The 12,198-nt window shown below is 42.4% G+C and overlaps 1 protein-coding gene across 1 annotated transcript; it reads right to left on the bottom strand.

Moving 5' to 3' along the window:
* Nucleotides 1-8,566: 8,566 nt before the first annotated feature.
* LOC123116902 (uncharacterized) lies at nt 8,567-9,327 on the bottom strand. The gene is made up of 2 exons (XM_044537773.1): nt 9,005-9,327; nt 8,567-8,911 (listed from the first exon to the last, which is right to left on the bottom strand). Exons 1-2 carry the CDS (start codon nt 9,144-9,146, stop codon nt 8,772-8,774), a joined length of 282 nt encoding a protein of 93 aa, XP_044393708.1. The 5' UTR covers nt 9,147-9,327; the 3' UTR covers nt 8,567-8,771.
* Between the last annotated feature and the right edge of the window lie 2,871 nt (nt 9,328-12,198).

Below are 12,198 nucleotides of genomic sequence, written 5' to 3'. Positions count from 1 at the left end.
GGGATCACATCATTAGGAGAATGATGTGATGGACAAGACCCAATCCTAAGCTTAGCACAAAGATCGTGTAGTTCGTTTGCTAGAGCTTTGCCAATGTCAAGTATCTCTTCCTTTGACCATGAGGTCGTGTAACTCCTGGATACCGTAGGAGTGCTTTGGGTGTGTCAAACGTCACAACGTAACTGGGTGACTATAAAGGTGCACTACAGGTATCTCCGAAAGTATCTATTGTTTTATGCGGATCGAGACTGGGATTTGTCACTCCGTGTAAACGGAGAGGTATCTCTGGGCCCACTCGGTAGGACATCATCATATGCGCAATGTGACCAAGGAGTTGATCACGGGATGATGTGTTACGGAACGAGTAAAGTGACTTGCCGGTAACGAGATTGAACAAGGTATTGGATACCGACGATCGAATCTCGGGCAAGTAACATACCGCTAGACAAAGGGAATTGTATACGGGATCGACTAAGTCCTTGACATCGTGGTTCATCCGATGAGATCATCGTGGAACATGTGGGAGCCATCATGGGTATCCAGATCCCGCTGTTGGTTATTGACCGGAGAACGTCTCGGTCATGTCTACATGTCTCCCGAACCCGTAGGGTCTACACACTTAAGGTTCGATGACGCTAGGGTTATAAAGGAAGTTTGTATGTGGTTACCGAATGTTGTTCGGAGTCCCGGATGAGATCCCGGACGTCACGAGGAGTTCCGGAATGGTCCGGAGGTAAAGATTTATATATGTGAAGTCCTATTTTGGCCACCGGAAAATGTTCAGGTTTTTTCGGTATTGTACCGGGAAGGTTCTAGAAGGTTCCGGAGTGGGGCCCACCTGCATGGGGGGACCCACATGAACGTGGGTAGTGGGGGCAAGGCCCCACACCCCTGGTCAAGGCGCAACAAGATCCCCCCTTAGAAGGAATAAGATCATATCCCGAAGGGATAAGATCAAGATCCCTAAAAAGGGGGGATAACAATCGGTGGGGAAGGAAATGATGGGATTTCTTTCCTCCCACCTTGGCCAACGCCCCAATGGACTTGGAGGGCAAGAAACCAGCCCCTCCACCCCTATATATAGTGGGGAGGCGCATGGGAGCTTAAGACGAAGTTCTGGTGCAGCCCTCCCCCTCTCACAAGTACTCCTCCTCTCCCGCGGTGCTTGGCGAAGCCCTGCAGGATTGCCACGCTCCTCCACCACCACCACGCCGTTGTGCTGCTGTTGGATGGAGTCTTCCTCAACCTCTCCCTCTCTCCTTGCTGGATCAAGGCTTGGGAGACGTCACCGGGCTGTATGTGTGTTGAACGCGGAGGTGCCGTGCGTTCGGCACTTGATCATCGGTGATTTGAATCACGACGAGTACGACTCCATCAACCCCGTTCACTTGAACGCTTCCGCTTAGCGATCTACAAGGGTATGTAGATGCACTCTCCTTCCCCTTGTTGCTAGTCTCTCCATAGATAGATCTTGGTGACACGTAGGAAAATTTTGAATTTCTGCTACGTTCCCCAACATAACTTCCGTGAAGTTTCACGACTTTTGGAGCTGTGCAGAATAGGTCTCTAATATTTGCTCCTTTTCCAGCCCAGAATCCCAGCTGCCGGTATTCTCCCTCTTCATGTAAACCTTGTAAAATAAGAGAGAATAGGCATAAGTATTGTGACATAATGTGTAATAGCAGCCCATAATGCAATAAATATTGATATAAAAGCATGATGCAAAATGGATGTATCATGTGTCACGGTCGTCTCGCCAACTATTGCTTCTACAACTATCGCTAACGCATAGTGATAAAGTAAAGCAATTACATGGCGTTTGTATTTCATACAATAAAGAGACAACCATAAGGCTCCTTCCGGTTGCCAATAACTTTTACATAACATGATCATCTCATACAATAACGTATATCACATCATAACATGCCTTGCAAAAACAAGTTAGACGTCCTCTACTTTGTTGTTGCAAGTTTTATGCACCTGCTACGGGCTTCTAGCAAAAACCATTCTTACCTATGCATCAAAACCACAACGGTGATTTATCAAGTTTTCTGTTTTAACCTTCAACAAGGATCGGCCGCAGTTAAATTTGATTCAACTAAAGTAGGAGAAACAGACACCCGCCAGCCACCTTTATGCAAAACTAGTTGCATGTTTGTCGGTGGAACCGGTATCATGAATGTGGTCATGTAAGGTTGGTCTGGGCCGCTTCATCCCACAATGCCGCCGAATCAAAATAAGACGTTGGTGGTAAGCAGTATGACGATCACCTCCCACAACTATTTCTGTTCTACTTGTGCATATCATCTACGCATAGACCTGGCTCATGATGCCACTGTTGGGAACGTAGCATGCAATTTCAAAAAAAAAAATCCTATGCTCACGCAAGATCTATCTAGGAGATGCATAGCAATGGAAAGAGTGTGTCTACATACCCTCGTAGACCGTAAGCGGAAGCATTTGACAAAACGGTTAATGTACTCGAACTTCTTCTAGCTCTGACTGATCAAGCACCGAACGTACGACACCTCCGAGTTCTGCACACGTTCAGCTCGGTAACGTCCCTCGCCTTCTTGATTCAGCAAGGTGTCAAGGTAGTAGATGAGTTCCGTCCGCACGATGGCGTGGTGACGGTGATGGTGACGTGATCCGCGCAGGATTTCTTATAAGCACCATGAGAATATGACTGGGGGTGTAAACTGTGGAGGGGGGCGCCACACACGGCTAACAATTGATGTTGTGTGCTAGGGGGCGCCCCCACCACATATATATAGGTGGGGAGAGGGGAGGCAGCTAGGGGCACCCCAAGTAGGCCGAATCCTACTTGGGATCTCTCCCAATTCAGCACCCCCTTCCCTTATTTGCCGAAGAGGAAGGAAAGAGGAGGGAGGAGGGAAGGAAGGGGGAGGCCGAATCCCCCCCCCCCTTTCCTTTTCCAATCCTCTCTTTCCTTCTCTTCCTGGTTCGGCCCATATGGGGGGTGCACCAGCCCCTAGTGGCTGGTGTGTTTCCCCTCTTGGCCCAAAAGGCCCATATCTTTTGCGCGCGGGGGGGGGGAGGAACCCCTTCCGATGACCCGATACGTACCCGGTACCCTCCGGAACACTTTTGGTGTCCGAATACCATCGTCCTATATATCAATCTTTACCTCTCAACCATTTCAAGACTCCTCATCATGTTCGCGGTCTCATCTGGGACTCTGAACAACATTCTGTCACCAAATCACATAACTCATATAATACAATATCGTCATCGAACGTTAAGCGTGCGGACCCTACGGGTTCGAGAACTATGTAGACATGACCGAGACACTTCTCCGGTCAATAACCAATAGAGGAACCTGGATGCTCATATTGGCTCCCACATATTCTACGAAGATCTTTATCGGTCGAACCGTTATGACAACATACTTTATTCGCTTTGTCATCGGTATGTTACTTGCCCGAGATTCGATCATCGGTATCTTCATACCTAGTTCAATCTCGTTAACGGAAAGTCTCTTTACTCATTCCGTAATACATCATCATGTAACTAACTCATTAGTCACTTTGCTTGCAAGGCTTCTTATTATGTGTATTACCAAGAGGGCCTAGAGATACCTCTCCGATACTCGGAGTGACAAATCCTAATCTCGATCTATGCCAACCCAACAAACACCTTCGGAGATACCTGTAGAGCATCTTTATAATCACCCAATTACGTTGTGACGTTTGATAGCACATAAGGCATTCCTCCGGTATCCGGGAGTTGCATAATCTCATAGTCGAAGGAATATGTATTTGACATGAAGAGAGCAATAGCAATAAAACTGAACTATCAATATGCTATGCTAACAGATGGGTCTTATCCATCACATCATTCTCCTAATGATGTGATCCCGTTCAGCAAATGACAACACATGTCTATGGTTAGGAAACTTAATCATCTTTGATTAGCGAGCTAGTCTAGTAGAGGCTTATTAGGGACACGATGATTTTTCTATGTACCCACACATGTATCAAGTTTACGGTTAATACAATTCTAGCATGAATAATAAACATTTTCATGAAATAAGGAAATATAAAATAACAACTTTACTATTGCCTCTAGGGCATATTTCCTTCAATAAAGAGATGAGAATCACGATCTAGAACCAAATACCTTGCCCCCAAAAGGGATTCGGATGGGGAATCGACAGAAGGATATCCCTACACCAGCTCTTTGATTAGGGAGATTTCAACATCGATCATCATTATCATCATCATCATCATTATCCACACCCTTATCATCACCTTTCATCTCTTTGTATTACCAAACCCTAATGTGGATTCATACGTGTATTGCATTGATCATTTATCTACCATTATCATGAACACTTTGATGATGCTTATTGTCTCCATGTCTGAGTAAACCCCCTAATTCTTGGGGATATGAAGGAACCCTAATATGTATATGAGCTAAATTTTGATAAGATACAATATCCTCTTTATATGTTTATGTTAACTATTATTCCCAATAATTTATGAAGTCGACCACACAACATCCGCCTATACAAACGAGAAGGATGTCAATGCCCTTTTATTCATTTTTCACAAACTTGAGCGTATTTCACATGAAACTTTGAAAATGCTTGACCATTTTTAAAATTTGGTTAACATTTACAGAGGCCTCACACAAGTTTAATACATGATCATTGGGCAAGTGTTTGAACCAAGCCTCACATATGCGTGTTCCTGCTTTTCATAGGTATTCGAGTGAAACTTGAACCACAATGAAACCCCATTGTAATCCGTATAAAAGATTTACAAAATCATGAAATCACGGGAAGCTCACAGAATCCATTCTATGGAACTTACATGAATAAAAGGATGTTTTAGAAAGTTTTATAATTATTTCGTTTTAGTTTAGTAAATTAAAAACCAAAATTTAAAAACACATATAACCTTGGTATTGTGTCATAGAGCTCATCAAGATAAAGAGCAAGGTCAAAATGAATGGACATCAAATTTAAAACATTTAGAATTTGTTCTTAGTTTGCATAAAATTTTAAATACCTAGTTTTGAATGTTTTGAGGGAGGGGGACTACAAAATTATTTTTGTTAAAGTTCATAACTGTAAATGCAAACGTGACCAAATGCATATATTCAAACAAGAACAAAAAAATTGAATGATTCACAAATCCCCTTAGCACATTAGCACACCCTAAAGATCCTACTGCATTCTATGAAGCCGCGGACGGTTGGTCTATATATTAGATGCATCGTGGCCCACGCATGAGTGAACAATCAATGGGCTACTCTATCCTAGTATATCAAAGGATTCAGTAACTCCTCAAGACAAAAACGTTCAGGAAGAAATTATGGTGGGTGGCCATATTTTCTTTCCTGTTTTCTCTACAATTTAAACCCACTTGGTTTTGTGCAAAAAAAAATTGGTGATGTAATGTTCTTGTACACATCTGCCAAGTGATCTTCTCACATGTTGCTCCACATGAGTACGTACCAAAGAGAATCCATTGCCATTACTTAAACACTCTTCTGCCACCACGGTCAACTTTTCCCTATTACTTCTCTCCCACCTACTATGCACTACCTTTCCTATATAAATGGTTGAGGTCCAAACAAAATATATCTAATTTTCTAGTGACATACGACCCCCCCCCTCTGTTTACGCACCAGATAAGTCATGTGGAAATCCTTCACTAGCGTATTCTTGTAGTTGTTCTTTTGAAAGGCTGAAGTTCGGACATCTATCTAGCTAAGAACCCTGTGATGATGATCAAGTATGTTTTATGTGTTGTAATGGATGTTAAACACAGTGGAAAAGATGCATGCATGCATCGACCTCTTTTTTGAATGAGCGGTGTTGGGAAGCATGAGAAGCAAGCATGAGAAGCATTCAGAACTTCAGATAGTTGATCATGTTATCATGATGCATGTGCTTCTTCATCGCAATATGGCATAGCTCATTCTGATACATCCTACATGGAGCACTACATTATCATGGACCGGAGCTAGTAGCTCGTGTGGAGGTTTTAACATTTATAATGACCTCGCTCAAGACGAAATGGTGCATGCACCATGTTTGTATCTCTTTGTTCCATGAACAGCCAGCGCAGGTTAAACCACTGAAAAAATAAAAAAAAGGCCAGCGCAGATGTGAATCCTAGTTGAGTTTAAATTTTGAGACATGCATGTTGCTAGATAATAAAGAGTTTCAAATGAAACAAAGATAGATAGATACTCTTATTAGTTTGTATGTAATCAAGATGGTCTTCTGTGCCAGTAAATATGTTGGTTAATTTTGATAATAGATAGATAGATAACTCTAAACTCAAGTGCATCATGGGTGAAAAGGTACATGAGTGGGAAGGAAAAATCTAGAAAGGATTCATTGATGCCAAATACATGATCAATTCCCCAAATATATTTTGTAGTAATGTATTGGGTGCTTCCAACTTTTGGAAAGGTTTCATGTGTGCGGCCAAGGCGGTTTATATTGGATCTAAGTGATTGTTAGGATGTGGCAACAACATCAGTACCGGGAACTTTTTTGGATTTGTCAATAGCATTTCCAAACTATACATAAAGTTGGGATGGGGAGACTTTGAAAATTACTTTTTAGACAAACCTTTGATGATAACATGTTGAACATGTGGTTAGAGCTTGTTGAAATTGCTAAAAGTATTTTCTTTACTGATTCCCAGGATTCTCTGGTGTGGCAATATGGGAACTCTGGTGAATATTCTTTCAGGTCTCTTTATGCAATCATTAATTTCCAAGGAATTACCCATGTTTTCATTCCTTCGTTTGGAAAATTGTAGTTCCTAGGATTCATGTGTTTTTATGGCTTCTTTTTCATATCAAAATCATGACTAGGGACAATGTCAAGAAGATAAACTTGAAAAGATTGTGAGTACTGTTCATGTAAATAATCTATACGACATCTTTTCTGTGATTGCATTGTATCCAAACAAATCTCAAACGTGATCAAATTGTTATTTGGTAGAGATTTAGGGGTGGATTTCTCACCTGTTGCTTCTCTCTGGGCAATAGGGAAGAAACAAGGTTAAACATTGTTAATGTTGTTGCTCTCTGGGTTCTATGGAAACACAGAAATAGCATGATTTTTATGGTGCTCCTTGAATTTCTCCTAACCATATTTGGTGGCCAGTCTTAAGACTAATAAGAAAATGGGAGGTCATATTCAAGGACCATACGACCACCCTGATGAAAGATTTGTGTCTTCATGTTCAGCAAATGATCCTACCCCCTTTCCAGCTGGAGTGGGGGTAGAATTGGGACTGGAGGACAGGCGCCACCCAGCTACATGTCCTGGAGCGGATGGAGGAGAGATCACACCCAAGTTGCACTCTGTGGTGATGGAAGGGAGCCCGGTCTTGACCATCGAAGCCGCCTGCCTGGAATCGCCACTAATTGTTTGAGTGTATGAGAGGAATCTTAGTTGGTCGTACCGTGGATGTTTACGTTTTCCTGTTTTGAACTTAGGTTTAACTTGGCCTTACAGGCCGTTGTGTTGTTCTAGACCTACATGTCAGGCTTCTTTCTTTGCAATGGGTGGGGTCGGGGAAGCCTTCCTGTTTTTCTAAAAAAAAGCTCTTTACTCCCTCCCTCTCGGTTCAATTCAAAAATCTTTTCAGCCAAGGTAGATGGTGATGGAATAAATTTTATAGTTTGCAATAGAACTCAATTAGTGTGCTCGGTTTTTCTATTAAAAAGATCATATCTATCGATGCTTAATTGCAACGCACACATGCATGACCATTAAATGATCAAAGACTTTTCCACCCATTGGTGAATTTTCTCTTAATCCTACATGCATCAATTTAATGCACTTTAAAATATAAACATGTTTTTTGGGGGGTCAAAAATATAAACATGTGATGGGGAGCAAGGCAACTCAGGTTGTTTAGCGACTGCACGCGTGGCCCGTTTCTTTCTTCTTCTTTTTGGTTATGGACTGTCTAGCTGGGTTCATGGGCCTTATTTCTTTTTTTTTCCTATTTTTAGTGTGGGGCCTCTTTCATGGGCCGAGATACGTTGTCACACAAAAAAAAAACTCTCTGGTACTTCTAGAATTCCTCCTTTTTATTGATTTTCCTTTTTTGTTTTCTCTTCTTTTTTTTCTTCTTTCATTTTCTATAACTGAATTGATTCCATATTACTTTTTTTTACTTTTTTTCTTTTAGTTTAGATTACCTCGTTTGTGGGGGCTAGTGGGTTGAGGGGAGAAGGGGAAAACGTAATTAAGGAGCTTAATTACCATATATCTCTTTCCTGCCCTTCCCCTCTTAATTCACATGGCACATTACTTTCTCCCAAATTTTCCCTGATAATTCCCACCACGCACCAAACAATAGTTTTGGACTTAAAAAACAACTTTCCATGCCTAATCCCCTATACTAAACACTCACTTGGAAACGCTCATTCCCTTTCCCCTTCTCTGCTCAACACTCAACTCACTAGCCCCCAGCAAGCTGCCAATTTCCGCGCAGAATGTGAGGTCCTAGTAACTGAGAAATAACGACCGGATCACCAGAAAAGAGAACAGTACGTACTCTGCTGCTGTCCAGCGAATCAGACGGTGGAGTATGCAGCTACATGCGCACCTCCGTCCGCATTATTCATTCATTTCTTGTAGCAGAAGCCAGAAAGCATATGTACACCTTTCACGAGCACCCAAAATCTAACATCGACTATGTTGAGACCAAGTAAACAAAACAAAAATAAAAACAAAAGCTAAGCAAGGCGTAGGCAGGCGGATCGGCCAGCTACGACGTCTGGCCAGCGACCAACCGCTGCCTTCTTCTCCGGTACTCGTCGTTGTTGGACGACGGCTCCACCACGTCGGCCGCGAACCGCACCTTATTCTTCCCCGTCGCCGGCCTCACGCCGCCCGCCATCTGGCCCCCTAAACCAATCGATCGGACGAGCAAAACAAGTTCCTGTGAGACCAACACAAGAGAGCGCGCGGCATGCATGGAAGCGCGTGCCGTTGACTCACCGTACTCCTGGAGCCGGATCTTCTTCCTGAAGTCGGACTCGAGGCCGCGGTAGAGGCGCACAGTGGCGAGCGTGACGGCGGCCGACACCGCCGCGACGGCGACGAGGCCCGCGCAGTTGCCCCCTCCGACGCCGGCCTCCATGCCCTGGTTTGGCAAGGTGGGCGCCCGTTTTTTCTTCTCCCCGTTGCAGAACAGCTACCGGGAGCGCGCGATGACCCGACCGGCCGGCCTTGCAAAGGAACTGTTAGCCAACTTTTGTAGGGGAGAAGAGGTTACATGAACTTAAACTGGCTGTGGCTTTATTTATCAGTTTGGATGGATAATCTGGACTGGCGGAAGGCGAGGGGAACGAGCCTCTCGTGAGAGACCTGGGCTTTAAAAATTAGGCTGGCCGGCTCCGATACGATACGTGCCACCACGCACGCACGCTTCCCTCCCGCCGGAAAAAGGCGCACGCACGTGTCAGCATGTATGTGTCGTCAGGTCAATGGGTCATTTTTCGCGAGAAAAAAAGGGCCATTGTGTCATTCGTGAGCTGGCAACAACGCAGGTCTAGCTTGCTAATTCTGTGGCTAATTCTTCCCTAAAAAAAATCTATGGCTAATTCTGTACGGCGCGTGGTGGAACCAGTAATGCTTTTACCGTGCGCGCGATCGAACTGGTCGCCGCGCGACAAAATCACTTGACCGCCAGAACCAGGTCAAGCTACTCTGTTTTGTTCATGTCCCTTTCATACATGTTCCTCTGTTTTGTTCCGAGATAATTGCATCTATAGTCCTCGTAGTCGCTGGCGACGTTCAACTTGGTTCTGGAACTTGCGTATTGCTTCAATACGGTCCCGGTACATGAAAATATATAGTTAATACGGTCCCTGAGGTTGAAACAACAGTCCTGGCTCTACACGTTGCATACGTATCTCGTATTTGCGTAGGAGACACGTGGGCCGAGAGAAAAAACGCAAGCCACCGGAACTAAACGTGGGCTGTGACGTCGGCCCATATGTCAGTGGGCCGAGTAAAAATCGAAAAAAATATAAAATGCGCAGCCCCTGGGATTCGATCCCGCACACAGTGGCACAAACCTGCTCGAGCAAGCCACAGCACCAAGCGCATGATCTTGTATTTATAACGGGATGCATACTATATTAGTACGTGCGTTTTTGTCTTTTAAAACAATTCGTGAATTTATAAATATTCATGAGTTTTTTTAAACATTCATCGATTCAAAAAATGTTCTAGATTAAAAGATAAAGGTTCGTTTCTACAAAAAATGTTCAAAACAATGTATGGGAATTTTAAAAATGCGTACACAATTTGAAGAATGCATGCAACCAAGTTTCGAACCCGTGATCCCCAGCCAAAATTTGCGCGCGCAAACAACCACACTAAGGTCCATTCCGCTATAGCAGGCCCAGACACATTTTTTGAAAGCGCGCGTGCTAGCGAATTAAGCTGGCAGTAGTAATTTTGTTTTGCGAAAAACAGTAGCATTTGCTACTAATAAGATGCACATGGTTTCGAACCATAGTTTATTTTCTTTTTCGTCTTTTCTGTTTCTTTTAATTTTCTTCCTTTTCTGTTTATTTTAATTTGTAAAATAATGTTTAAAGTATTCAACATTTGTTAGCGCTTTCAAAACTAGTTCAGAATTTTTTTTAACGAATCAGATTTCGAAAATAGTTTGAAGTTTTAAATTTTGGTCACAGTATAAAAAAACTATTCGAAGTTTTCAAAACTGTTTTCATTTGCAATTTTTTTTATTTTTCGGATTTTCAAATTGTTCCCGGTTATAAATTCTTGTTCTAAATTTAAATTTTGTACAGAAATACAAAAAATTCCCCCTTTTCAAAAAATTATCCAGAATTTAAAATAATGTTAGTGTTTTTGATGATTTTTTCATGAACAAGTCTTTTTTCATGTATTTATCTTTTTTGTATCTGTCACATACAAGCACATATTTGAAAATATTGCACAGTGATATTGTGCTAATATACAATTTTGAAAATATTGTGCATATACATACAATTTTGAAATTTTCAGGAAGTAAAAATCCATTTTTTTTACTGAATAATAACATGTGTACCCCCTCTGCACCCAAAAAATAAAGAATTTTATAGAATGCGAATATTTTTAAATTATGATTTTTCTTAAAAATTCGTGAATATTTTTTGAATCCACGAGCATTTTTTGAAGTGGCGTACATTACTTTAATCTAGAACATTTTTTGAATCGATGAACGTTTAAAAAAACTGATAAATATTTATAAATTCACGAATTGTTTTAAAAGACAAAAAACGCACATGCTAATATAGTAGGCATCCCGTTATATATACAAGATCATGCGTTTGGTGCTGTGGCTTGCTCGCGCAGGTGTATGCCACGGTGTGCGGGTTCGAATCCCAGGGGCTGCGCATTTTCTTTTTCGCTTTTTACTCGGCCCACTGACATATGGGCCCTATACCGATGTCACGGCCCACAGTTTGTTCTGGTGGCTTGCGTTTTTTCTCTCGGCCCACGTGTCTCCTACGCAAATACGGGATACGTATGGAACGTGTAGAGCCAGGACTGTTGTTTCAACCTCAGGGACCGTATTAACTACGTATTTTCATGTATCGGGACCGTATTGAAGCAATACGCAAGTTTCAGGACCAAGTTGAACGTCGCCAGCAACTACGAGGACTATAGATGCAATTATCTCCGCTTGAGCCGATCATTCCTCTTCAATTTCCTCCCTCGTCCCATCCCACGGCTTGTAGAGATCCTCAGTACACCGACTATTGTACACACCAAGCTGAGGACGAAACCCACCGGAAAGTAGGGCCATCGGTGTCGGGCGTGGAGTTTCTACACTAGGGCCATCGGTATGGGACGTGGAGTTTCTGCACCTGGTGCACATGCACCACCAAACCTGTGTGCTGCTGCGGAAATTGTTACCAAAATCAGCTGTAATATATCTTGATGAGATTAAATGAAATTTTAATATGCAATTGTTCAATGAAAAATACAAACTTTGTGAACGTTTATAAGACATGTATGATTTATTGTATTCGATTATTATATGGTTGAATTTTTTATGTAGGATATAAATACCGTTCTACATACATGTTGATAGAACTGAAATAATGGCGTTAATTAGGTGGCATGCATTTATTTTTCTCCTTTTTCTCAGTACACCAGCTAGCAGTTTGTTTCTT

Source organism: Triticum aestivum, chromosome 5B (assembly GCF_018294505.1).
Source record: "Triticum aestivum cultivar Chinese Spring chromosome 5B, IWGSC CS RefSeq v2.1, whole genome shotgun sequence".
Taxonomy (NCBI): Eukaryota; Viridiplantae; Streptophyta; class Magnoliopsida; order Poales; family Poaceae; genus Triticum; species Triticum aestivum.
This window is presented reverse-complemented; position numbering and strand designations above follow the sequence as displayed.